Genomic DNA, 23,933 nt, shown 5'->3' on the forward strand with positions numbered 1-23,933 from the left:
AGGTATGCACCTCCCCAGGCGTATGAGTGGGCGTTGAAATCACCCATAAGCATGATTGGGGCGGGAAGTTGGGCGAACAGATGGTCCAGTTGGCCGCGTAGAGTGTTCGGATCGGAATCATTAGTGATGTAGATGCTAACGACGGTGATTGGAAAGGGGTGTTTAATGCGCACTACCACTGCCTGAAGATCAGTGGTAATGGGAAGAAGATCATGTGGAGTGCCATCTTTGATTGCGATTGCAACTCCGTTTTTTGAGGGGTTGGGACCCTCTTTGAAATATGTGATATATTTTGAGATGAAGTGTTTATCGAAGTTGTTTGGAGTCATAGTTTCTTGAAGGGCTATGACTGTGGGATTAGAGTTTGAAATAAGCATTTTCAGTTCTAGAATATTTCGTCGGATACTTCTGATGTTCCATTGTATCCCGAATTTCTGTGTTGGAGTGAATGTGTTGGTGTTTTTAACTCTAATTCCTAAGTCTTAATTGTGTGTATGTTTGAACTATTCAAAGAGAATTAGTTCGATGGTCCTTTACCCTTGGAAAGAGAAGCTTTCTTTGAGGTATTGGTGTTGTTTTTGTTTGGTGTAGAAGTCTTTGGAGTGTTTGTTGTGTTTGTGTTGTTTTTTGTTGAATGTGCGTTGCTGTTGTTGTTATTGTTGTTTTTTGTTTGATGTGTGTTGTTGTTGTTGTTGTTTTCTGTTGGGGTTGTATTGTTATTTGTTGTTGGTGTCTGTCTTTGTTCATTCTTAGTTCTTTTCTTGTCCTTGTTTGTTTGGGTCTCATCTTCAGATTTTTGATCTGACTCTGAGGATGATCCTTTAGTTATTTTTCTTTTGTTTTTGTTTTTGTTTGGAACATCAGACGTGTCCATAGAAATGACTGATTCGCTTTCGGATTCAGTTGATGAACTACCAGTTGTTGAATCTGTCATGGTTGTATCGAATGTAGTGTCAATTGGGGGGGTGCTTTCGCGACTAGAAGTGGCCGAAGCGGCCGAGGCGCAGTTACATTTGCAGTTGCAGCTGGGTGCTGGCTTTTGCAAGTTGGAAAGTCTGTCTTGCAGAACACTTGCGAATGTTGGAGCATTGTTTTGAAGTTGCAGCTGTTCCTTTGCCTCTTTGTATGAGATTCCATTGTCGATTCTTATTCTGGTGATTTTATTTTCGGTTTGCCATACGGGACAATTCCTACTAGAAGAGGAGTGGTTTCCTTGGCAGTTGACACAAAAAGCTGAAGCATCGCATACTTTGTTTGCGTCTGTTTGTTGTTCCGGATGTTCATGGCCGCAGTTTCTGCAAAGCGGATTTTCGCGTTTGCATCGCTTGTTCGTATGTCCAAATTTGTAGCACTTGTAGCATTGCATGGGATTGGGATAAAAATTTCTAGTCCCGGCTCGAATGAACCCAAAGTAAATAAAATTGGGAACGACAGTTCCGCGAATGGTCAATATTAAAGTGGCCGTTGGCACAACAATGTTGTTGTCCTTTCTGGTGATGCGTTTGACGCCGATCACACCTTGAGCGGTGAGTTCTTTCACCAGTTCGGATTCCGGAAGGTCGATAACTTCGCGGCAAGTCACAACGCATTTGCGTTGGTTTAAAGTTGGGTGGAAGATCACTTCTACAGGAGTATTATCAATCAGTTTGGTAATCGAAAGTAACTTACCGACTGTATCCTCATCCCTGGTTGTCAAGATGTACTGGAGTTTCTTTTTATCATCTCGCTGTGGTTTGGCGCTGTTGAATTTTTTTACAACTGCCTTGATGGTATTGCTTGTGTGATACACGTCATTAAGGAATTGTGAAATGAGCTTATTGACTAATAGAAGTGCCAACCGAACTGAACTAGATGTACTCAGGTGACACGGGCGGTGAACCAGTATGAACCACACCACTATATGATACAAGGGATACTTGTATCTCATAGCAGGCGATACTTTGGTTAACGTGTGTAACCATGACTCGTGCTCTTTCCTCTGTGGGCGTTCGTGCTAGTAAGACGTGATTTAACATTGGGGGATTCCTCTTCGGAGCCAGAATTGCACATTGGCGATCCTGCCGGGAGCTTTAATTGAAAAAAGACCAATATGGTTTATATTCGGACTATTAATTCCCATAAATATAGCAAGTTCTTGAAACGAAGAGAATCCCCCAAACAAACAATGTAAGTAAAAGTGAAAATCAAGTAATGTATGAAAAATTTGTGATGCAAGATGTCTGCACGGCAATAGCGAGACGGGATGTCCGCACGAAAAAAAAGCGAGACGGGATGTCCGCATGAGAAAGCGAGACGAGATGTCCGCACGGCAAAAGCGAGACGGGATGTCCGCAAGAAAGCGGAGCGGGATGTCCGCACGGCAAAAGCGAGACGGGATGTCTGCACAGAGATAGAGACGCGAGATGTCAGCACGAAAAACGCGAGACGGGCTGTCCGCACAGCATAGCGAGATAGTCTATCTCAGTTGAATATACAGTATTCACAATGGTATCGATGTTTGAGGATTTGTATGCGTCATTGGGCGCCCACTGAAAAGCTAAGGTCACTCTTGGACACTCTTGGAACCGGTTGTTTTAGTATTACTTTTTCATGCAACATTCAAACTCTGGTTACGATCGAGGCTCGTTGTCTGAAGCATAGCCGAATGTTTTATGAGCAAATGTTGGTGGCAGATGGCGACGACCCAACTAACGAAAGGAATCCCATGAATATTTCGTCGGATCAAGGCTAAAATTTTTCGTCAAGAAAATCAGGATTCATCGAGATGTCATCCCGCTCAATATAATTGGAAAGAGTTTTGCTTGCGTAAGGTGAATTTTTTTTATCGAAAGCCGTTTTTTGGGTGACTTTGAATAGCGCTTATCGTTAATATAGCTGTTGCAAATGAATTTATCGAAGCGAGCTTGAATGTTATTGTGCTAGTATTGTGCGTATCCGTTGACCAAGAAAATATGCGAAACAATATGGTTGGAATGTAAAAGGAGCGTTCATGAAACTGGTGGAAGTACAGTGTACAAAGGCAAATAGATTGCGGGGTTGCCTGGATTACGCGAAGATTAATAACGACAAGCGAAGTTTTCTAGTCATATTCCCGGGCCAAAGGTGAATGAGCATGTTGGGATATGTGTATCATTTGTGTATATATACTCTTATACATTACAAAATAGTCTATGCACCGCTGAACCAATGATAATTTTCCACGTAAGATTGATAAATGTTAAATGCGTTAAATGCAACCGTATGTACCACAAATTAGAAACTCGTCTTGCAGAAAACCGTAGATATAACGCTTGTGAAGTCACGAGTCATTTAGCCGTAGAGTATCGGAATAGCTGCAATAAGAACACTAATCGAATCAGGACAGGATGCTGGAAAACAAAAAATTAAAATTATTTTTCACGCATATTGTCATTTTCGGAGGTTTAATTTTTTTCTTGCAAACCATTCTTCCGTCGCTTCTGATTATTCCGTGGGGATGGATTGCTTTAGAATGGATTCATTCGCTCAAATCGTTGTTTTTGATTTTGTACTATGCACCTAAGACAAGACGTGACAACTGGCTTCATACTCTTCTTTCTGCATTTTCGTCGACCAAGTGCTAGATAACAGGAAAGCGAAATGTGAAGGTTGCCAAATGTTATAAAATTTCGGAAGATTATTTTCCAAAGAAAAACATGTGTTCTTCGTATCATGTATTTTCTGAGCTGCACCATTTTTTTGGTGTTAATTCTTCAACCGAATGTCATATATCTCAAACAATAAGTACTTTCCTGTTATTTTGGTATGCAAAAAAATTAAATGTGAAGAGATGAAGAAAACTAGAAAACGTAGATTTGATAGTAGGAGTATATGTTGAAATACATGAATTAAATTCATAGTTCATTTTATTTATCAAGAGATTATGGGCCTTATCATTTACACTTCACGATGAAATCGAATGAACGACGCGCCATTAAATTTCGTTTCACGAGTTAAAGAAAAATATGGGTTTTCAGGTAGAATGAACCCTTTTCAAATAGAAATTATGAATAAAAATTAAATTTTCCGTATCAAATTAGTGTGAATGTGAATGTGAATGGAAAACTTTGCTTTCTTCATTTGGTAAAATAATCTCGTACAAAAATTGTATTTGAAGATAATTTTATATTATAATGATAAGCTTTAGTGAGAATATCGGAAAGTGTATAGAAAATAGGTCAAGTTAGGGTAAGAAAGACGTGCTTCAAGTAAATAAATAACGCCAAGTAAAAATTTTCATTCAGATTTTAGCAATTTAAAAGTGCCTTCGGACTGAGTAGTAAGGCTTGTTAAAAACTAATTTCGTATCCAGATGTCGGCACCGTATCGTTGTTATTTGTTATTTGATCCTAATTTTATTGCTAACTGCTTTACTGTTGGAAAATAATTGAATGTTCTTCTCTGCTAGGCCGCTGCTATTATGCTATGCTAGATGGCAAGAGAATCACAAAAAGATGTAGTTGCAATGTTTTCCTCTCTTCAGGAACTGAGCACCGGACGTAACAGAAACGAAAATATACAAAGAATCCATAATAGAAATTTTATAATAGAATAATTTTGAATATATTTGGCAACACTGTGCAAATGTTGGAAATCTCATTTTTGTATATTTATCTTTGTCAATTGTTTTCCTCATCAACCAATCAGAAGCCGAGTTGCAAGTGGTCCGAGTTTGACAGAAGAAGTGGTCCGGAATCGGCCCCCACGGCTTACAGAGACAAGGCTAGTTCTTTAGCGAGTAAACATTTTTTTTGATGACGTCATCCGAGTCGTCAGTGTAAACAGTCGCCAGTTGTATTTTGTTTTCCGACTTACGCGTAAATGTTTCTGAAATGAAAAATCGAAAATGGTTCAATGCGTTGTGAGCGGGTATATAAATTATGGAAATGACATTATCGGGCCAAAAAAGAGATTCTTTCGCTTTCCGAAAAACCGAGAATTATGTTCTTTGTGGATAAATGTTTTATCAAATTATTCATGGTGTTAAATATAATCAACTATATTATCAACGCACAAACTTACAAAGCACGAAAAATAAAAAATAAGAACACATTGTTTACTTCAACGACTCAGATGACGTCACTAAAAAATGACTGATCGGCCCCCTATTGTCATGTCTCGTCTCAGCTATGCACCAGATGGAGTGGGAGCTCTGAATGAAGTTGATGTCTATGCAGAATTCATCTACGAAGTACGTTGAATCAAGGCGCGTAGAAGTATATCCTAAGGTGGGCCAACTTGCTAAAACCACTCTTCAGCCATCTTGGAAGTCTACTGTGTTTTGTTTGTAAACAAAACACAATACGCTTGCGCCCAAGCTCGCTCGTGATCAGTCTGTCTCTTTCACGCTTCAAGGAAATAATTCCCCTTCTGCTTTCTTCCGTACTGTTTTCATATACCGCTCCCCTAACCAACTTAGTGACGAAACGGCCTCACCTAGTACCATAGACCCGTCTTGCGTTGAATGATTGAGCCACGCAGAATCCCGTGTTGTAAAAGGGCGCAAGGTGTCGAGTAAATGCAGGGGTATGACTAAAACGCCAAATCCCTCATATTGCCAGTGTACCCAATATTGCTGCGGTTCACTGACATTTTGGTTCTGTCAATTACTGCTGTTTACAACTCGGTCCGGTTATATAGTCGAATAGTAGCAAACTTTAAACTCCATGTTTAAAGTGAACACCTCCATGTGAAACCGAAATATGAAAATCGTTCATGCAGTTAGAAATGAAGCAGCGCATTTTTCTTTATTTTTACTATCTCCGTGATTTTAACGATTTCAATCCTCGCAAATGATATGTTGGTAAACAAATGACGCCATATTGATTTTGATTTTGGGTAGCCTATATTCAATTGATGTCTAACCCCTGAGTAAATGCATATACTGTTTTACATGGAGAAAGTTAACACATTTGGTTGTTTCGTAATTCCCGAATTGTTGTTTCAATAGGTAAAGCCTTTTCATTTATAGTCATCTTATTCACCACCAGGAATATATGTATAAAACAGGAATATATGTATGTATGTTGGGTGATTCCTCGGTTTTAGATGTTACATACATACCATAACATCTAATGGATTGAAACTTTTTTTCCCTTGAGTAGAGGGGAGATGTGTGATACACGTCATTAAGGAATTGTGAAATGAGCTTATTGACTAATAGAAGTGCCAACCGAACTGAACTAGATGTACTCAGGTGACACGGGCGGTGAACCAGTATGAACCACACCACTATATGATACAAGGGATACTTGTATCTCATAGCAGGCGATACTTTGGTTAACGTGTGTAACCATGACTCGTCCTCTTTCCTCTGTGGGCGTTCGTGCTAGTAAGACGTGATTTAACATTGGGGGATTCCTCTTCGGAGCCAGAATTGCACATTGCTGACTGTGAAGGGGTTTGTTGGAAGCACCTTGTCTCCTGTGGCTCTCAGAAGCAGTATCTGGAGATTACCGTTCGAGGGGTCCGCCCATAGTGGAGCGGTGGCTTCGGTGGGCCTGCCCTCATAGAAATTTGTAGCCCGGCCTCCCGGAGGCCCGGAGCTACTTGAAGCCATGCTTCTGCTTGACTATACCTAGGTTATAGTCAGCAGGTACGGATATGAAATCACTAAAATTCCTTATTGGGAGATATTCACTAAGGGGTATGTTCCCAGAAAATTACACTTTGTTCTAGTAAAGCACTTTGAAAAGCCACCAATGGGTGCGGAAAATTGCAAATCACACTTAATATAATAATTGCTTCCGTCACTTCACTTGCTTGTATGCGTGTTTTTCTTTTTAGATTTTATTTAATAATAAAGATTCACTACACTACAATATAACTGGCAACACTGCCCGAAAGAAAAAGGGGGCGTGGCGTCGGTGACGCCGAAAAAGCGCGCGCTTTTTCCGGCAAGCCGGTGAGCGCCCGCTCTCCACGGTCGAAGCGAGCTATTGCCTTTTCCCGCTCTCCTTCTGCTGTCACCTTAAAAAATCTCCTTCCACAATCGCCAGGGGGAACGTCCCAGTCCGCTGTCCAGAAACGCCAAAACTCCGAGCTGCTGAAAGAAAAATCGACCTTCTCGGTCGGAGGTTAAAATCAGTATGATGTATTTTTTTGCAATCGCTCCCTTTTAACGCTCATTCGTTCGTCTCGTTGGACTCGCCCCTCTGGCTGAGTCTGCCGATTTGTCTCTATCCTGTGAGTGTGTACCGCTAGAGTATAAAACACGCGGAGCCCAAAAAAATATCTTATTTTCTTTCAAACCGTAAACCCGTGATGTTGTACGGCATCGGCATCGTGGACGTAACAAAGAAGGACAAGTTAAGGGAAAGGCAAAGTCCGCAAGGGTAACTAGGCCGAACGGATTGGTGCCGGAGCACCAGCGATTATAGATTTTCGGCCGTCGGAGTGCTCGAGTTGGCTTGCAAAGCTGCTCACGACAATCAGAAAACCCGCATCAAGAACAGAGCAGCTTCGGTTCGGCGCTCATCAAGGCAACAATTAGTTTCAGTGAGTGGCAAAGTGTTTCTCCGGCACGTCGCATTAAATGTAACTTACTGAACAATATGTCACAAGCTGGATGGAAAGAAATTTTTCAACTGTGAAAGCTGTGGCGAGTGGCAAACGCAATAGCTAAACAGGAAGGTTTAACCGAACAAGATGGGAATATCGAGTGATAAAAAAAACATAACACCAAAGGTTCTTTTCAGAACCTTCAACATATTCATAAAGAGTAAACAGTAAACTAATCCATTTTTCAGGTAGATAGGTAGGTATTCACGTAGGAGAAGAAAATAAAACAATATATTTAAAATATATATTTAACAAAAGCTGTCCCCTTTGTATAGTCCTACGTCACTCCGGTTATGTCCCCGACATTACCCACCCGTCTTTTTCTCAATAAAATTTATCCTGAGGTCAACGTAATGTGGACGAGTTCCATTAATCGAGGAGAAGGAACAGAGGCGGCCCTAAGCCGCCGAGGTGACGCAATCCGAGTGGGCCGCCGACCCGCCGTCGGAAGCGGTGGCCTTCCGCAAACAAACCTGTGTTCCATCGATTGCCCGGTTAGTTTGAAACATAGGAAACGGTCCTTTAGTTAGGTCCGACCGAGCGTCGGACGGCATACGTTTGGCCGGTTAAATTTTGCTTTGAAATATATCATTTATTGTATCTCGGCTCCGGTGACGCTAATACGAAAGTACCGGAAATTCATGGATTTCAAACTTTTGATGATAAATCTTTGATTAGGTGAACAAACATTGCCCCCAATAAACCCATAGTCCCCTTTATTCCGCACGACGAATGAGGTGACATGGCAATGGGCCTGATCACGAACGTCACTTCACGGTGAGAACGAAATAAATTGTATGCATTTCATTCCGTTTTCACCGTGAAGTGACGTTCGTAATCAGGCCCAATATTTCTCGCTTCATTCTGGAAGCCACCTTACTTTTTTACTATTATTTGATACCAGAGTCGATAACATATGGGGACACGACTTTAAATCTCACCTAAATAACAAACTATAGTCACCCCATTCGCCTTCGGGAACACCGTCACTTGAGTCATCTAACGTCATTCGCCGCGTAAAATAGGGGGAAATAACAAAACGTCTGAGTGATGAAACCATGTGATTGAGAAAAAATATCAATGAAACCAATAGAGGCGAATGAACTGCAAAGTCTCAAGCCTCTCAAAAACAAAGGATGGAATGGCAATGTTATGTTATTTAAATATTTTGGCACTGAGAAAAGAGTATCGATTGATCAATTTTTAAAATGTTTTTTTTCTCAGAATAAAAACATGTCTTCTTATCTGACATCACTGATAATACCGAGAAAAAGTGACTGAAGTCTCTCCAGTCTACCAAATAAAACATTTCAATGAAAACCGTGTACTGGAATTGGATATTTTGCTCGTCTCGACAGTGACTGCAGCCGAGACGAATAGCTCGTCTCGTTTCTGGAATAGGGCCCATTATTGAATCTAGAACGGTAAGAAAATGCACCGCAAGTTGTTCAGGCCCACCCTCCCCTGCTAGAATGGCATGCCTTGTGAAATTAATCATCGTAGATATGCGTTCATTTTAACCGGTATATTTCTTATTTCTTTATGTTTTTATTTTCTTTTACGCCCTCAAGACGCATGCACCTCCTGCCATCTTAATCTTCCTTTCAGCATTACGCGAGAAGAACTTAGCCTTCACAATGATGGGCTGCTTGGGAATGTGGCCTGTTCCGAGCAATTTGAAGTATCCCTGCAAATAAACAATAAAATAATCGTAAGTCTTCGTTCGCCTTCCCCTTCGTAACATTATTCGATAAACTGAAGAATCAGTAATGTACGATCAACATTGTAGTTTGCATGAAAAAGTACACAATATGCATTCTGACCGCCCGTACATAATAATCATCATGGTTAACACTCAAATTTTGCGCTTCAATGTTCCTGATGAAGTGAAAACCGACACAAAGGTCGATTCTTTAGAATTACAAAAATTACAACACGCTTGATTCACTAACTTTCCGATAATTCATTTTCATTGACAGTGTTGTTTCCACTTCATCGGAACAATGAACTCAAGATTCTCTCACTGTACACAAACAAAAATTGACAAAATACTTACGAATTTCACTAGATCCACAACTGGAACCTTAGATTCGTCCTTCTTGCACTCAATACGCTTGTCTTCGCCGACCAGCGACCACAGCTTGGTTAGGTTCAAGGTTGGGCAGTACTTGTGGTTTCGGTTGAGATGGAAATTCCTCATACCAACTTTACCGAAGTATCCGGGATGGTATTTGTCGTAGTTGATTCGGTGATGGTGCATACCACCAGCATTACCACGACCTCCAGGATGCTTACGATGCTTGCCTGCAGACATAAAAAAACACAGTTATCCCTTTTGAACAAATTGTAACCTATAAGATTGTACAAAAACATACCAATACGACCGTGACCGTGGCTGACATGACCACGTAGTTTCCTGGTCTTCTTCCTTTTGCGTAGATTCTAAAACGATAGATAAAACCATGCACTCTTTTAGTTCCATATTCACATTCTCCAACGCACATATATCTGTAAACAGTTTCACTAGCTGACTATGGCATCCAATAGCTTTGTTGTATAGCATCAACATTCTGCAATCTCTGCAAAATTCATCGTAATTCTAGCCACAACGACATTACATCTAGTCATCCACAACCAGCTGGAGAAACTCCCGATACTTGTAATATTCAGAAACAAACACTTACGACCATTGTGATTGAAAAAAGGGAAAACTCTACGCTGCTTTCACGAAATGTGTTCGACAGCAGTGAAGTCTGCCGGAAAAAGAACGCAGAAGAGCAGTTTGACGTTCCACTACTCCTTCCGGTGTCAGTGGTGAGTAGAGATGTCAGCCCAAAACGGGTGGCTTGTCAGAAAAGGAGGAATGTTTATTTTCACCTAAAGTGCCAAATGATTTACGTACACTGAGAGAAATAATTATTAAATATGAACGTCTTTTAACACTAATTCGATGGGTCGAGAACAAAATGTACGCGATGCTATGCATTTGCCTCAGCTACCTAAGCTACTTGACACGTTGTACTACCGTATCATTCTCCTAAAAGTGACCGTACACTATTTGTCCGGAGGTCAAATATTTGACAATTTTTGATAGATAAAGTTTGGTTTAAAATTTGTACAAACACTTTTTTGTTTGCTACTCTTTAATTGTCATGTCAAACGTCGACCAATTAGAAATGGTCAAGTGGGGTTCAGTGCTACGTGTTTCAAGTAAACAAATATCATGAAGTGAATTTCAATTTGCTTTTGGGCCTGCTGATCTGGTAGAGACGAATTTGCTTTCCAAAATTACTATATGATCACACACTGTACAAACGTTAAACACAAACATTAAATCGTATAACTTTTGCACATGCTAGGTAGCATATAAATTCGTATCAAATTAAAGTCGAATAAAATATCAATCAAAGGATGCTTCATGTGTATTCAAAATCGTTTGAAATGAAAAACATGATTTTCTATACTACTGATGGATTAAGTCGTATATCGGTATAACAATCATCCTAGTATCGCGTTATGCAGTATTATATATACGCATTATATAGATATTTGTGGTCTTATTTCTACCCACGCACGGTGCTCACTCACAGGGGTCGGTCTTATCGGTTCAAGTACGATGAACAAGGCCAGACAACACCGTATTGTCTTTAAGAGCGTTCAACTGACTCACCTGTGAGCGTGTGGAGCAGTTCGCTGACCACCGGCATATTCTCGAGGTACCTACTCCGTCGATAATTCATGCGAGGAGGACGGATGTCGCCCGTCGTAAACAGTTCCCGTGAGCAGCAATTTCTCCAGCCCTCATTTTCTCTCGCACTGTTCGTATTTTTTCTTTTCTCTAGTCTATCTCGATTCGATTTTTTTGACGGTCCGTGTGCTAAAGTCTTTTTCACCTTCCTTTACAGCTCAAATCATCTCTCTCTCTCTCTCTCTCTCTCTCTCTCTTTCTCTCTTTCTTAATTGTAGTTTTTGATAGACTATATGCAGGATACGAAGTGGAATCACGCCGTTCGGAGGAAACAAACACCGGAAAATATGATAAAGAACTTGGAACGAATCAAGAACACGAGGCGTCGTTGTTAACGTTTTATTTTACTTTGAATGTTGGCACAATTAATATGATTGGAGCAAGATATATACACCGAAAGGTAGTGCGCGGGTTTGCAGCACACGGTTAATAATAAAGGGGTGAATCGTTGTATCGTCTAACAGTTTTTAGGAAATTTCCCAAACGGTTCCAAGACTATTGTTGTTAATTTTGACAACTATTTGTATTCATTCTATTTGACAGTACGCATGTCTTACAGGTAAGTATTTATGGGAATTTTATAAGTATTAGTGGATTTTTTTTAATTGACGGTTTTTTTGAATTCTTATCAAATAATCAATGGTTCTATTTGATCACATTATACGACGACACTTTACCACTCTCATCGTCAATGTCCAATTATAGGACAAAATCACCTCCAATGTGACACTGAGTGGCGCCTCGGCACGTCGTATCAAATGTAAATTACTGTATATGATTTTGATTCCATCTCATTACCAAGTTATGCGATTTAATATTTGCTGGGTTTTTTTTCCGCAAGTTCGTCCTCGAAGGTTGTCGTAGAACCCATCATAGTTCAAAACTCCCATTGATTCAATCAGCCTACTCGTTGGATCCGCACTACAAGAATTCAAGTCTATCTAAGTATCAACATCAACGAGAGAATTATGTTTATTGTTTACTGTATGCAAAATGAATCACAGTAAATTACATCTAATTCGAAATGTGTCGCATTGTCGCATTGGAGACCATTTTGACCTGTAATTGGACATTCGCGATAACAGTTGTACAGTGTCGACATCTGGTGGCGACATTCAATGTGGGGCCATAATTTGGGCCTCGAAATCGATGTCTACAAAAATGTTCAATTAGATGTAAAAATGTTAAATGTCTCGCGTTACAGCCCTGTCCAATTAATTACATGTCGAATTAGATATAACTTACGGTATAAGTAATGTGTACTTACCTGAGTCATGTAAACTCAATGAAGTATTTTTTTCAATTGCATTTTGCTTGAAAAAAAGTTTTCTTCTCACTTTTTTCCCCTCACACTGTCAAATGTTTCTCCGATCAAAGGAACAAACGTTTTCGTGTCTCGGGTTTGTTTATTTACCTTTTCGGTCGAACCATAATCTCACTCAAGGAAGATTATCTTTCTACAGAAATCTTTGTGACCTTCTGTCCGTAGAACATCAACCAATGGGATAAATATCCCATGGTGTAGTGTGGCTGGTGTGGAAAGGCTTCCGGTGATAACTGGTCCATTGACTCCACTTGAAGTCAACTTAAAGGTAAGTGGGATTCAATTGAAAGGAAACGGACAAATGGCTGGTGAAACTACTTGATTTGGACTCGGAATAATTGAAGTTAACCGCTCAGGATTTGTAGGATGTTTACAACGATGAGTTTAGCAAGTTCAAGCCAGCTCCGTGCATAACTGAGGCCGACAAATGAATTATACTAAATCATTGAATCACAAGCTGGAAGAAGCACTGATCATACTAACGGAGCACAATTTGGGTGACGGAAGTTTATATGTACTAACTTAGGTCAAACATATAGCAGGTGAACCATTAGAACAATCTGCAAAACGTGCTGGTGATGAAACACTGTGAGTAACGCTTTGTGGAAACGCTCCTGTAAGGTTCCATAAATACAAATATCTGTCGACAGCACTCCAAGAAGCAGTTGAAACTGAAATATTATTTTCCCGGTGCGTACTAAAACCTTCGGCGGAAATATCAGTTATTGTAAACTTTGAATGAACCAAGGCGCCTAGAAGTATATCCTAAGGTGGGCCCACTTGCTAAAACCACTTTTCAGCCATCTTGGAAGTCTACTGTGTTTTGTTTGTAAACAAAACAGAATACGCTTGTGCCCAAGCTCGCTCGTGATCAGTCTGTCTCTTTCACGCTTCAAGCAAAAAACTTCCCTTCTGCTTTCTTCCGTACTGTTTTCATATACCACTCCCCTAACCAACTTAGTGACGAAACGGCCTCACCTAGTACCATAGACCCGTTTTGGAATGAACCTTATTATCAGAGTGTATCACAATTTTAGTTGTAATGATCTTAGTATAAATAAAACCCGCTTTTGCCGGTTGAGAATATCGTGTATATTTAAATCAATCGCTTCAAAGACTAACGTCTTCTTTATGTCAGATTCGTTCTGTTGTCTGGTGTGTAGTCTTTAATAATCATACCTAACTGCCACGATTTGATACGTTTTTTTTTGGCTAAATCGTTCATACAGTACATACTGCACACATATCAGTTCCTGCCAAAATGTTAGTTGGGCCCTTATGATTTTGCTATCATTAATTGATGATGAAACGTAGTTCGTTTATTTCGATTATTTTTGCCTTTCATAAAAATATTTTCTTTATGTAGTTGAATATTTTAATGAACGTAATATTTTTTCCGTCCTGATTATTGAATCTCTTTACATTTCTATTGGATTCGTTTTGACAACCAATTTGATTTTATCTGCATGACCCAGTTACTAACTATCATGAAAAATAATGTGTAATAAAATATAAGAAAATGAAAAAAATAAAAAGGTATGATCGTTTCCAGCAAAAATTAAATCGCATAACAAGCGTATATATAACATCATATGCCCTAAAATTTGGTTGGCATATAATGTGCCTAACTGGCATATGCATGCAAAAGTGGAGGCTATATACATACATGGCAAATGCTTACAGAATTTGTTTGGATGAATATGCAACTTTGACCGGCTATAATAGCGATTATGTTGAAATGAATTGCGATCTAATGTGAATATATTCATGAATTGTCAAAGCAACAAATACGACTTTTGCCATACTCATATACGATTTATTACAGACATAGAAAAAACAAATGGCGCAAAATATTTTCGTGAAATGTTTATTATAGTCTCACGAATTGCCATTTTTATATATGAGTATTCATGTTTGTAAAAATAATAATTGTTTGATTGACTTGTGTTGGGAGTGGAATATGAATGTTTGAAATGGCACAGATTGATGTTTGGTGAAAACTTCTCCGATGTGGGTTCGAACTCCGGTCGTCATCCACCAGCTATCTCGCGCGGCTATCTGAAATTTAATTCAACAGCGGTTAATACCTTCGAGTGCATCAGCATTTCATTGACATTTCAATATGATGTAATATGTTCTTTATTAGGATCTAATATGATTTACTGTTTCATGATTTTCTTCAGCATGCAACACGATTTACTGCAGTACTGAATCGTACTACGCTAATACGACACACAAACTGCATCAGCGTAATATACGCATATGATGCGGATTAAATATATTTTACGACAATGTACATCATAAAATTGATGTTTTGTAAACCGAATTGCGACATAATTTGATAATGGTATATTAAATCGAGTTTTTACATTTTATGCGATTTCAAATATACACGATACATACTTTGATTGATATTATATGCGATTATGATTTATTCGGATTTCTTGTAAGACTTGACACGTGCAAAATTATACAATTTAATGTTTGCTGGGTTATCTCTGATGAGTGTTCCAAACAAACTTTTTTGAGTCGACATTGATCCAACACTGCACTAATAAACCGTAGTTCCGCGTGATATTTTCGCCTATCAATAGTAGAATGTACCAATGAATAGTAGGGTAGAAAATGACTAGAAAATTGATTATATTTACTAATTATTCCTCTCAGTGCAATCATACAATCTACTTTCATTCATATATTTGTAACACCATATGGCAGAAATGGTGGTCTCGTGCTAGTGGTTAATGATTTGCCAGCCCTATGCAACGCGGGCTATGAACTGATGACAAATAAAGTCGTTATTTATTTACGTACACATATTCTCGCACCAGATCAAATGTAAAGTGCAGTTCGATTTCAGCATAGAAATATAAGTTAGATTCTAAGCTCTGACATTTTTTTTTAACTAGTTGACAATGCAACATAACATGGAAAACAAAACGGATTATTTAAACCAAAAAATGCTGAAACCGTTGATGCCAGAAGATATGAGAAGTGAACTCATAGCAGCTTTGAAAACGCAAAACGTTCAACATAATCGATCAACATCTGTTAGAAGTAAATTGAATAATTTAAAATCGTATCTTCAATTACTAGTTTCCTCTTCCCTCTTCAAACAGATTTCAAGAAGTACGCAAGCAGTTATGGCCCGGCTACTTCAAACGAAGCAGACAAACGTGCCCAGCTCAGATTGCAAGCAATTCAGGAAATTCGAACTTCGGAAGTATCTTATCTCAAACAGTTGGATTTACTTATTAAGCATTTCGTGACGCCTCTCAAATCGAATGGACTTATGCAGGAGCGAGAACACAACAACATCTTTGGCCAACTCGAGACGATATACAACTTAAGTCAGGAACTCTTGAAAAAATTGGACGATGATCTGGACAATGTTGTGCGAGCTTTCATGAACCTCGGACCTTTTTTCAAACTTTATTCGGTATACGCTTTCGATTACCGAAACTCACTGTGTACACTGCAGACACTCATGCAAAAAAATTCTGCTCTGAGCAAGTTTATCACAAACACTGAATCTCATCCTGAGGTGCAAATGAAGCTGATCTCGTTGTTGATAACACCTATCCAGCGTATCCCACGCTATAGGCTGCTACTCCAGCAGGTACTGCTTTACACGAGTCCCTCGGATGCGTCCTACAAGCAGCTGCAGCAATCAATTCGTCTTGTCGAGCAGTCCGTTTCGCATATCAACTCCGTTGTCGAAGACTACGAAAACACGCAGAGGTTGATTGTGGTTCAAAACTGCCTCACAAACAAATCGTTGAAAATCGTGAAACCGGGGAGGAAAATCTTGAAGGAGGGCGTTCTGAAGAAGGTTAAAACTGATGGAACCACTTCCAAAAAGTATTGTATTCTCATGTCCGATATGTTTATCTACTGTCGGATGCTGAAGGATCAAGATCATATATTTATGGATAATGGACTTGAGTGTTGTTGTATCTTTCCCCTCAAGAAGTGCAAAGTCATGGAGTTGTTTAGGGGAAACTTCAAAATAGCTTGCAGTGGGGATGGGACTATCTTCAGTGCAGACACCGTGGAGCAAAGCCAGAGTTGGTTGCAAGCGGTTCGCGAGGCAGTGGAACTGCACGTTCAATGCAGGAAAACTCTCCGGAAACTTTCTAGTAACAGGAAACCAATGCGGTGAGTCTGAGTAGCTGTTTGACTTAGTTTGATTTTATTTTTAAACTGGTTCATTTTAGCAAAAAACACATTCAGCGGTTGGAGGCTGAGGATGATCATCTCTGGTTGCTCCGACGCAAAATGGCAAGCCCTGCTAAATCGCCGAAGCGACGCAGCTTGTTGTGGCCATTCCACAATTTGGATTGTTTGAAAGCGAATCATTCCTTCCAAGATGAATCGATTGTAGGCAAAACGCACTACGAATCATCCGGTCTTCTCAATGGAAGAGCGTTACAACAAAATGAACCATTACCAAACAGAATAAATGATTCTCTCGTTATTACTCCATCGAACGGTAGTGGGACAAGTGGAAAAAAACACGTGCATTTTCAGTTGCCCGCCTCGTACTATAAACGTTAAATAGTATCTTAAATGACAAGTGTTTTTTTATCTGTCATATGTAATAAGGCTGTATTTTTTTATTGAATCTCATTCGATTCTCGTAATATGTATAAGTTGTATGTTTTTTTTATTTTTTAAATAAATTATTCTGCAGATTTTCAAATGGTAACATTTTTATCAATCTGAACGATGGATGTTTTGAAGGTTTTGAATATATGTGTCATGCTACATGATTGTCTACCACTGTATAGATCAGTTATACATAGGCCGCGGCCCGTGGGCCGCATTTGGCCCGGTGGCGCTACATTATTTTAAGCAAAGTTGTATTTGTAACAATAACTAAACTCTAGAAAGCATTATCTATTTTTTGACGTAGGACTACGTCTATGAGATACTAGCAAACCCGGCAAACTTCGTCCCGCCCAAAATTTATTTTTCGTTATCACATTCACGTTTTTTTTATTACGCGCACTTAGAGAGGGGGAGGGGTCTCAAACTATCACGAAAACCTTCCCCGGCCCCAAAAACTCCTACATACCAATTTTCATGTCGATCGATTCAGTAGTTTCCAGGTCCATAAGAATCAGACAGACGGACAGACAGACAGACAAACAGAAATCCATTTTTATATATATAGATGATGCAAAATCAGAAAACGGCACGTTTTTCTGAAACAGAAATAGCAAATGCAGCGTTCGTTCTGCAGACCATATGGATCGAAAAAATGATGCTCCGCAAGTTATTGAGAATTAAGGTGTGGTACACAAATTACGTAACGCTAAAAACGCGGATTTTAGACTCCATCCGTCCTATGTAATGGCGGGTTTACATTAGGGAGGTCTCTAGCTATAGATGGATTTATTCACCAAATAGATGTAAACGGGTGAGAACATATATGATACACTTCTTCGAGGTATATATGTATAGAATGTATAGAATAAATTCAGGCATGTGTAAACGCTGGTGAATTTCTCACTGGTGAGAAATCGCTAAAGTTGGATGCAGTTCTACTTCAAGTGAATAAATTCACCGAAGGTATAAATATATTCATTATATAAGTTCGCGCTAGTGTAAACGGTTGATGCGATTTCTATAAATCTCATCATATTTCTTCACACGAATATATCACTAGTCTAAACCCACCCTAACGATAAGTAACACAAGACCAGTGCTTGGAAATATCTGTATCACATCAATCTTTTCAGCTGAATTTCCGGCCACATTCGATCATTGCATTCGGGATACCGAAAATGAACCAACGCCAAACCTCACGATCACAGCAAGCCACTCACAGTTGATTCATCCATTTTTTTCATTCTGTTTTTCGTTCCGTTCTGCGTTCACGGAATGTGAGCAAAACAAAATATCCCTAGTTTTGTCATTCATTGACATTAACATACTAGTTCATTCACTATCAGCATCGTTCTCGGACACTGACGAAACGGAGAAATTCGTTGAGGAAGATAAGAAAGTACAGAATGCTCATAATAGTGACAATAAATTAAATTGTTCAAGCATGCAAGGTTTCTGTCTCAGTTAAATTGCTTTCATTTTACATAGGGAATATGCAGTTCCAAATCCACTTGTCAGAAATGCTTCAAAAGAAGAATTCCGATGTAAAAAATACCGTCTTGACTCAAATTTCAAACATTTAATTTTTTTTAAATTCTGAACACACGAACGTAAAATGGTGGTGTCCAAGACACGACCGCAATGGGAATATTTCGAGCTTCCTTTTGCAAACGGATCAAACTATGCTATAGGAGTAGCGGATGAAATTGCCAACATCTAGTTTTGGCTGACATAGCTTGCATTCGCTGCTTGGATCGATTCTGCAGAATGCCCCCTCGCCGTCCAAGCCTAAGCAATCCTTAACTGTGAGTGTGCATGCAGATCTTGCTCTTTTGTTGGCATTTCCGATTTGCGTTGCCCTCTCGGAGTAACTTCAAAAACAACTGAATAAGCAAGGCACTGACTTAATGAGAAAATCACACACATATCGGGATATTGAAAATGAACAGTTCGAACATTCCTGACAATTCAATGGCAATGAATGAATGTGAATGAATTCTCATGACTCGAGCTTTAAGGAAAGCTCAGAGAGCACAGAATGAATATGAATGAACACAGTTGTAAATTTGTTTGCCGTCGAATGAATGACAGTAGCATCGACAAGCAAAATAAACGCGTTACACTGATAAAAATATATTTTCAATGTTGCTTAACAAGCTCAATATTTCCAAGCTCTGCACAAGACAAACCCCCATCCCCAGCGTTGCCAATGTTCCAGTTTAAACTGGATTCTTCCAGTTTTTTTTCCTCGATCCAGTCATCCAGTTGAACCCTAAAATCTTCCAGTTTTTTGGAATATCGTCCAGTTTTATCCAGTTTTTTATATGTGTGCTCTAGTTTTATCCATTTTATGTAAAATAAATTTACAATGATATATATTATCTCTCCCTCCACCTACCTATTCCTTGAGCAATTTTTTTGACATTTATCGTTCGACCTTGGATCGATCTCTCTTTTCTTACATAGTCAACTCAGTATTGCTTATATTTCCGAATTCAATACGGTTAGCACGCAGTGCGTGTAGTGAAAATATACTGTTTTTCAGTCGTGTTTCATGTACCTCATGGACTTCTGCGACGGGCGAGGTTGTTATTTGGTTCTTCCCACTTGGTTCAATTCGTCGGTGTTTTGTGGAAAATGCTAAAACGAAGAGCAAACCGAATGCTGGAAACTTATCAAACTACTTCAAAAACAGGCTATCACTCAATTTCTATCTTATTTAACAGCCTATCCAATGAGCTACACTTTGTTTCAATTTATATAAATTTCAGATGTTGTAGGTCCTCCAAACCATTCTGAAGTTCAAACCTATTGATCTACCATAAGAGGTAATATTTAAGGATACCCCATTTTGATCTTCATACTAAAATTTGGGTTGGACAATTTTTATATAAGAAGTAAATTGCCAATGAATAATACCAAAAAAAAATGAGAGAAATAGTTTCTCAATACCAAAACTTGGTAATTTCAATATCAAAGTAATACTTGAGCAGTGTTGTTTTGGCATTGAATGTGTTCATTTGAATATTGAAATAGAATTATGGGAAGTTCCTTATGGTATTTTTCTTTGGTATTCTACCTCGTATCTTATGCTAATCCGTACCTTTTTGAAGTAACTATTCGCAGTTTTGCGACGATCTTCTATCAGCGATTTTATGGATAAGAAGCGATAAATGCGAGACTCTTCAAGTTTTGCCCAAATAAAACCGTCCCACAAATATCGTAACAGTTTTATGAACTCTATATAATTACTACCCGAAGCTTCTAAGAAAATTTTATTTCTTTAGCATTGGAATGGATAAAAAAATAATTTTATATAAATCATAGCCTATCTTCTTAAAATAAAACGGTTCTTCAGGATCCAGTTTTCTTCCAGCTTTTTTGAGAGCAATCTTCCACTTTTTTGAATAATATTATTGGCAACCCTGCCCAATCTGAACGATGTTCCAGAAAAAAGGCACATCAATGTCGTTTTTCAGCAATTCCAAATGAAATCGTCCTAAAAATGCAGATTTTAAAAACTTGTATTTTTGATTCCAATAAAAGTGTGTATTCCGTTTGGGTTGGAGGTAATATGAGTTTTTCACAGCAATTGGGATTTTTTGACTAAAGCGTAACTTTTGAAAAGGGCGTATCGATTTTAGTAAGAGAAATCTTTGATAATTTATATCTCAAAAACTATGAGTCGTACCGAAATAGTGTCTTAGAAAGAGTTATAGAGTTTGATGGTTGAATATGAAAAAAAATGTACACTGAGAAAAAAAATAGTACTCTTTTTTAATTTACAAAATAAAAATTCAATTTGTAATATCCAAAATACATATTTTTTAATTTTTTCATACAAAATAGAAGTCATGCAGAAAATTTAAAAAATGGGCCCAAGATGGTAAAACTATTTTTGACGACTTTGTGGAACATCGAATTTTTAGGAATTTTTGAAACTTCGAATTTTTGTATGTTAATAATCATTTTTAGCCACAAATTATGAATCCTGATTTGATTTAAAACAAAAAAGGTTATTATCAATCTCCTTCTAAATGTAGCCATTCTCGAAATATTCAAAAAAATATTTCTAATTTATTGTCTTTTTTAAAGCAAATAATCCCCTTTAATATGTTTGTCGTGTTATACCGTCATGTTCATAAAATTTGCTTATAATTTCCAACAACTTTTCCAAATACATCATCATGTTTCATTTTTTGACTCAAGCGTAACTTTTGTGTATTCCGTTTGGGTTAGAGGAAATATGAGTTTTCCACAGCAATTGGGAATTTTTTGACTCAAGCGTAACTTTTGAAAAGGGCGTATCGATTTGAGTAATAGAAAGCTTTGATAATTTATATCTCAAAAACTATGAGTCGTACCGAAATGGTGTCTTAGAAATAGTTACTCTGAGAAAAATAATGAGTACTCATTTTTTTATTTATAAAATAAAAATTTTATTTGCAATATCCAAAATACATATTTTTAAATTTTTTTTAAATTTTTTCATATAAAATAGAAGTCATGCAGAAAATTTAAAAAATTGGCCCAAGATGGTAAAACTATGATTGCATTTAGAAATTCCTAAAAATTCGATGTTCCACAAATTTCGTCAAAAATAGTTTTACCATCTTGGGACCATTTTTTAAATGTTCTACATGACTTCTTTTTTTTTATTTTTTATTTAAGTCATTTATTTTTACAGGCTCAGTTACATAGGTTTAAAGGAGCCGAACTCTTAGCTATACTTTTATTAGTATATATCGACATGTTTCCTTAAATTTAGGGTTAATAAAGTAGGAAACCGATTCCTCGCGGTCGACTCGAGATTAGAAGGGTGACATAGTTTCTTTTGGAAAAGGAGGGGATATAAGGATATTGTACAATGTTCGCACTCGCATTCACACTCACGCTCATCATACTCAATTTATAAATCTATTATTAATCTATTATGTATATACATTTCAGCTTATTCTGTAGTTAGTCAGAAGGGAAACAGTCGCTCGCGAAGGAAAAAAAAAGGAAAGGATAAGGGTGTACGGACAATCACACACGAAGATCGATAGTTTTAAGGAAAACATATATTAGGGACATGTAATCGAGGTGTAACCGAGCCAACACATCTCTCACCGGTACATTGGGCTGTCTACCTCGGGTCCGAAGGGAGTTTTCTAAATTCGATCTGGCAACAAGATACACCTCGCACGACCAAACAACGTGCTCGATGTCGTGGTACATGACTTCTATTTCATTTGAAAAAATAGAAAAAAACATATTTTTTGATATCGCAAATTAAAATTTTATTTTGTAAAAAAAAGAGTACTAATTTTTCTTCTCAGTGTATATTTTTTTTCAAATTATGCCAGCAATACTCTATAACTCTTTCTAACACACTATTTCTGTACGACTCATATTTTTTGAGATATAAATTATCAAAGATTTCTCTTACTCAAATCGATGCGCCCTTTTCAAAATTTACGCTGGAGTCAAAAAATGAACCATGATGATGTATTTGGAAAAAGTTGTTGGAAATTTAAGCAAATTCATAAAATTTCATGAACATGACGGTATAACACGACAAACATATTAAAAGGGATTATTTACTATAAAAAAGACAATAAATTAGAAATATTTTTTAAAATATTTCGAGAATGGCTACATTTAGAAGGAGATTGATAATAACATTTTTTGTTTCAAATCACATCAGGATTCATAATTTGTGGCTAAAAATGATTGTTAACATACAAAAATTCGAAGTTTCGAAAATTCCTAAAAATTCGATGTTCCACAAAGTTCGTCAAAAATTGTTTTACCATCTTGGGCCCATTTTTTAAATTTTCTGCATGACTTCTATTTTGTATGAAAAAATTAAAAAAAAATTAAAAATATGTATTTTGGATATTGCAAATAGAATTTTTATTTTGTAAATAAAAAAAAAGGGTACTAATTTTTTTCTCAGTGTACATTTTTTTCATATTCAACCATCAATACTCTATAACTCTTTCTAAGACACTATTTCGGTACGACTCATAGTTTTTGAGATATAAATTATCAAAGCTTTCTCTTACTCAAATCTATACGCCCTTTTCAAAAGTTACGCTTGAGTCAAAAAATTCCCAATTGCTGTGGAAAACTCATTTTTCCTCTAACCCAAACGGAATACACACTTCCATTCGAATCAAAAATACTCATGTTTTGTCATTTGTCGATTTCATTTGGAATTTATTTTTTAATTTCACTCTTGCAGGTATAAAGGGTGTGTCACATCAAATTGCATCACGGAAAAAACGCTGTAGAAATTCGCCCAGTAGACCGATCCTTTTGAAAATTTTAGATAGTAAAATAAAAACTATTAAAAAACTTTTGGCATTTTCTTTTTATTCATACTTCGAGCCCAAGCCCGTATACTCGCACCTTCCTCTTTACCCCGTCCATAAGGTTCTGTACAACGTCAGGTTGTAGTTTTTTTTTTAACATAAATCCATTTTCTCTTGAAGTCCGCCTCCGATTTGACAACTTTTGGGTTCTTCCGGAGGGCCTGCTTTATAATCACCCAATATTTCTCTATTGGGCGAAGCTCCGGCGCGTTGGGCGGGTTCATTTCCTTTGGCACGAAGGTGACCCCGTTGGCTTCGTACCACTCCAACACGTCCTTTGAATAGTGGCACGAAGCGAGATCCGGCCAGAAGA

The 23,933-nt window shown here is 37.9% G+C and overlaps 2 protein-coding genes and 1 long non-coding RNA gene across 3 annotated transcripts; 1 reads left to right on the top strand and 2 right to left on the bottom strand.

Moving 5' to 3' along the window:
- Positions 1-3,115: 3,115 nt before the first annotated feature.
- On the bottom strand, positions 3,116-3,574 carry LOC129768974 (uncharacterized). Its single transcript, XR_008741774.1, has 2 exons — positions 3,443-3,574; positions 3,116-3,368 (listed from the first exon to the last, which is right to left on the bottom strand). It is a non-coding gene; the product is annotated as an uncharacterized LOC129768974 (long non-coding RNA).
- A 5,514-nt stretch (positions 3,575-9,088) lies between these two features.
- Positions 9,089-10,355, bottom strand: LOC129768445 (60S ribosomal protein L27a). Its single transcript, XM_055770108.1, has 4 exons — positions 10,263-10,355; positions 9,954-10,020; positions 9,635-9,882; positions 9,089-9,265 (listed from the first exon to the last, which is right to left on the bottom strand). Exons 1-4 carry the CDS (start codon positions 10,266-10,268, stop codon positions 9,137-9,139), a joined length of 450 nt encoding a protein of 149 aa, XP_055626083.1. The 5' UTR covers positions 10,269-10,355; the 3' UTR covers positions 9,089-9,136.
- Positions 10,356-15,459: 5,104 nt separating this feature from the next.
- On the top strand, positions 15,460-17,352 carry LOC129768809 (putative protein tag-52). Its single transcript, XM_055770698.1, has 4 exons — positions 15,460-15,488; positions 15,560-15,707; positions 15,770-16,808; positions 16,868-17,352. Exons 2-4 carry the CDS (start codon positions 15,566-15,568, stop codon positions 17,205-17,207), a joined length of 1,521 nt encoding a protein of 506 aa, XP_055626673.1. The 5' UTR covers positions 15,460-15,488; positions 15,560-15,565; the 3' UTR covers positions 17,208-17,352.
- Positions 17,353-23,933: the final 6,581 nt, after the last annotated feature.

Source organism: Toxorhynchites rutilus, chromosome 2 (genome assembly GCF_029784135.1).
Source record: "Toxorhynchites rutilus septentrionalis strain SRP chromosome 2, ASM2978413v1, whole genome shotgun sequence".
Lineage (NCBI taxonomy): Eukaryota > Metazoa > Arthropoda > Insecta > Diptera > Culicidae > Toxorhynchites > Toxorhynchites rutilus.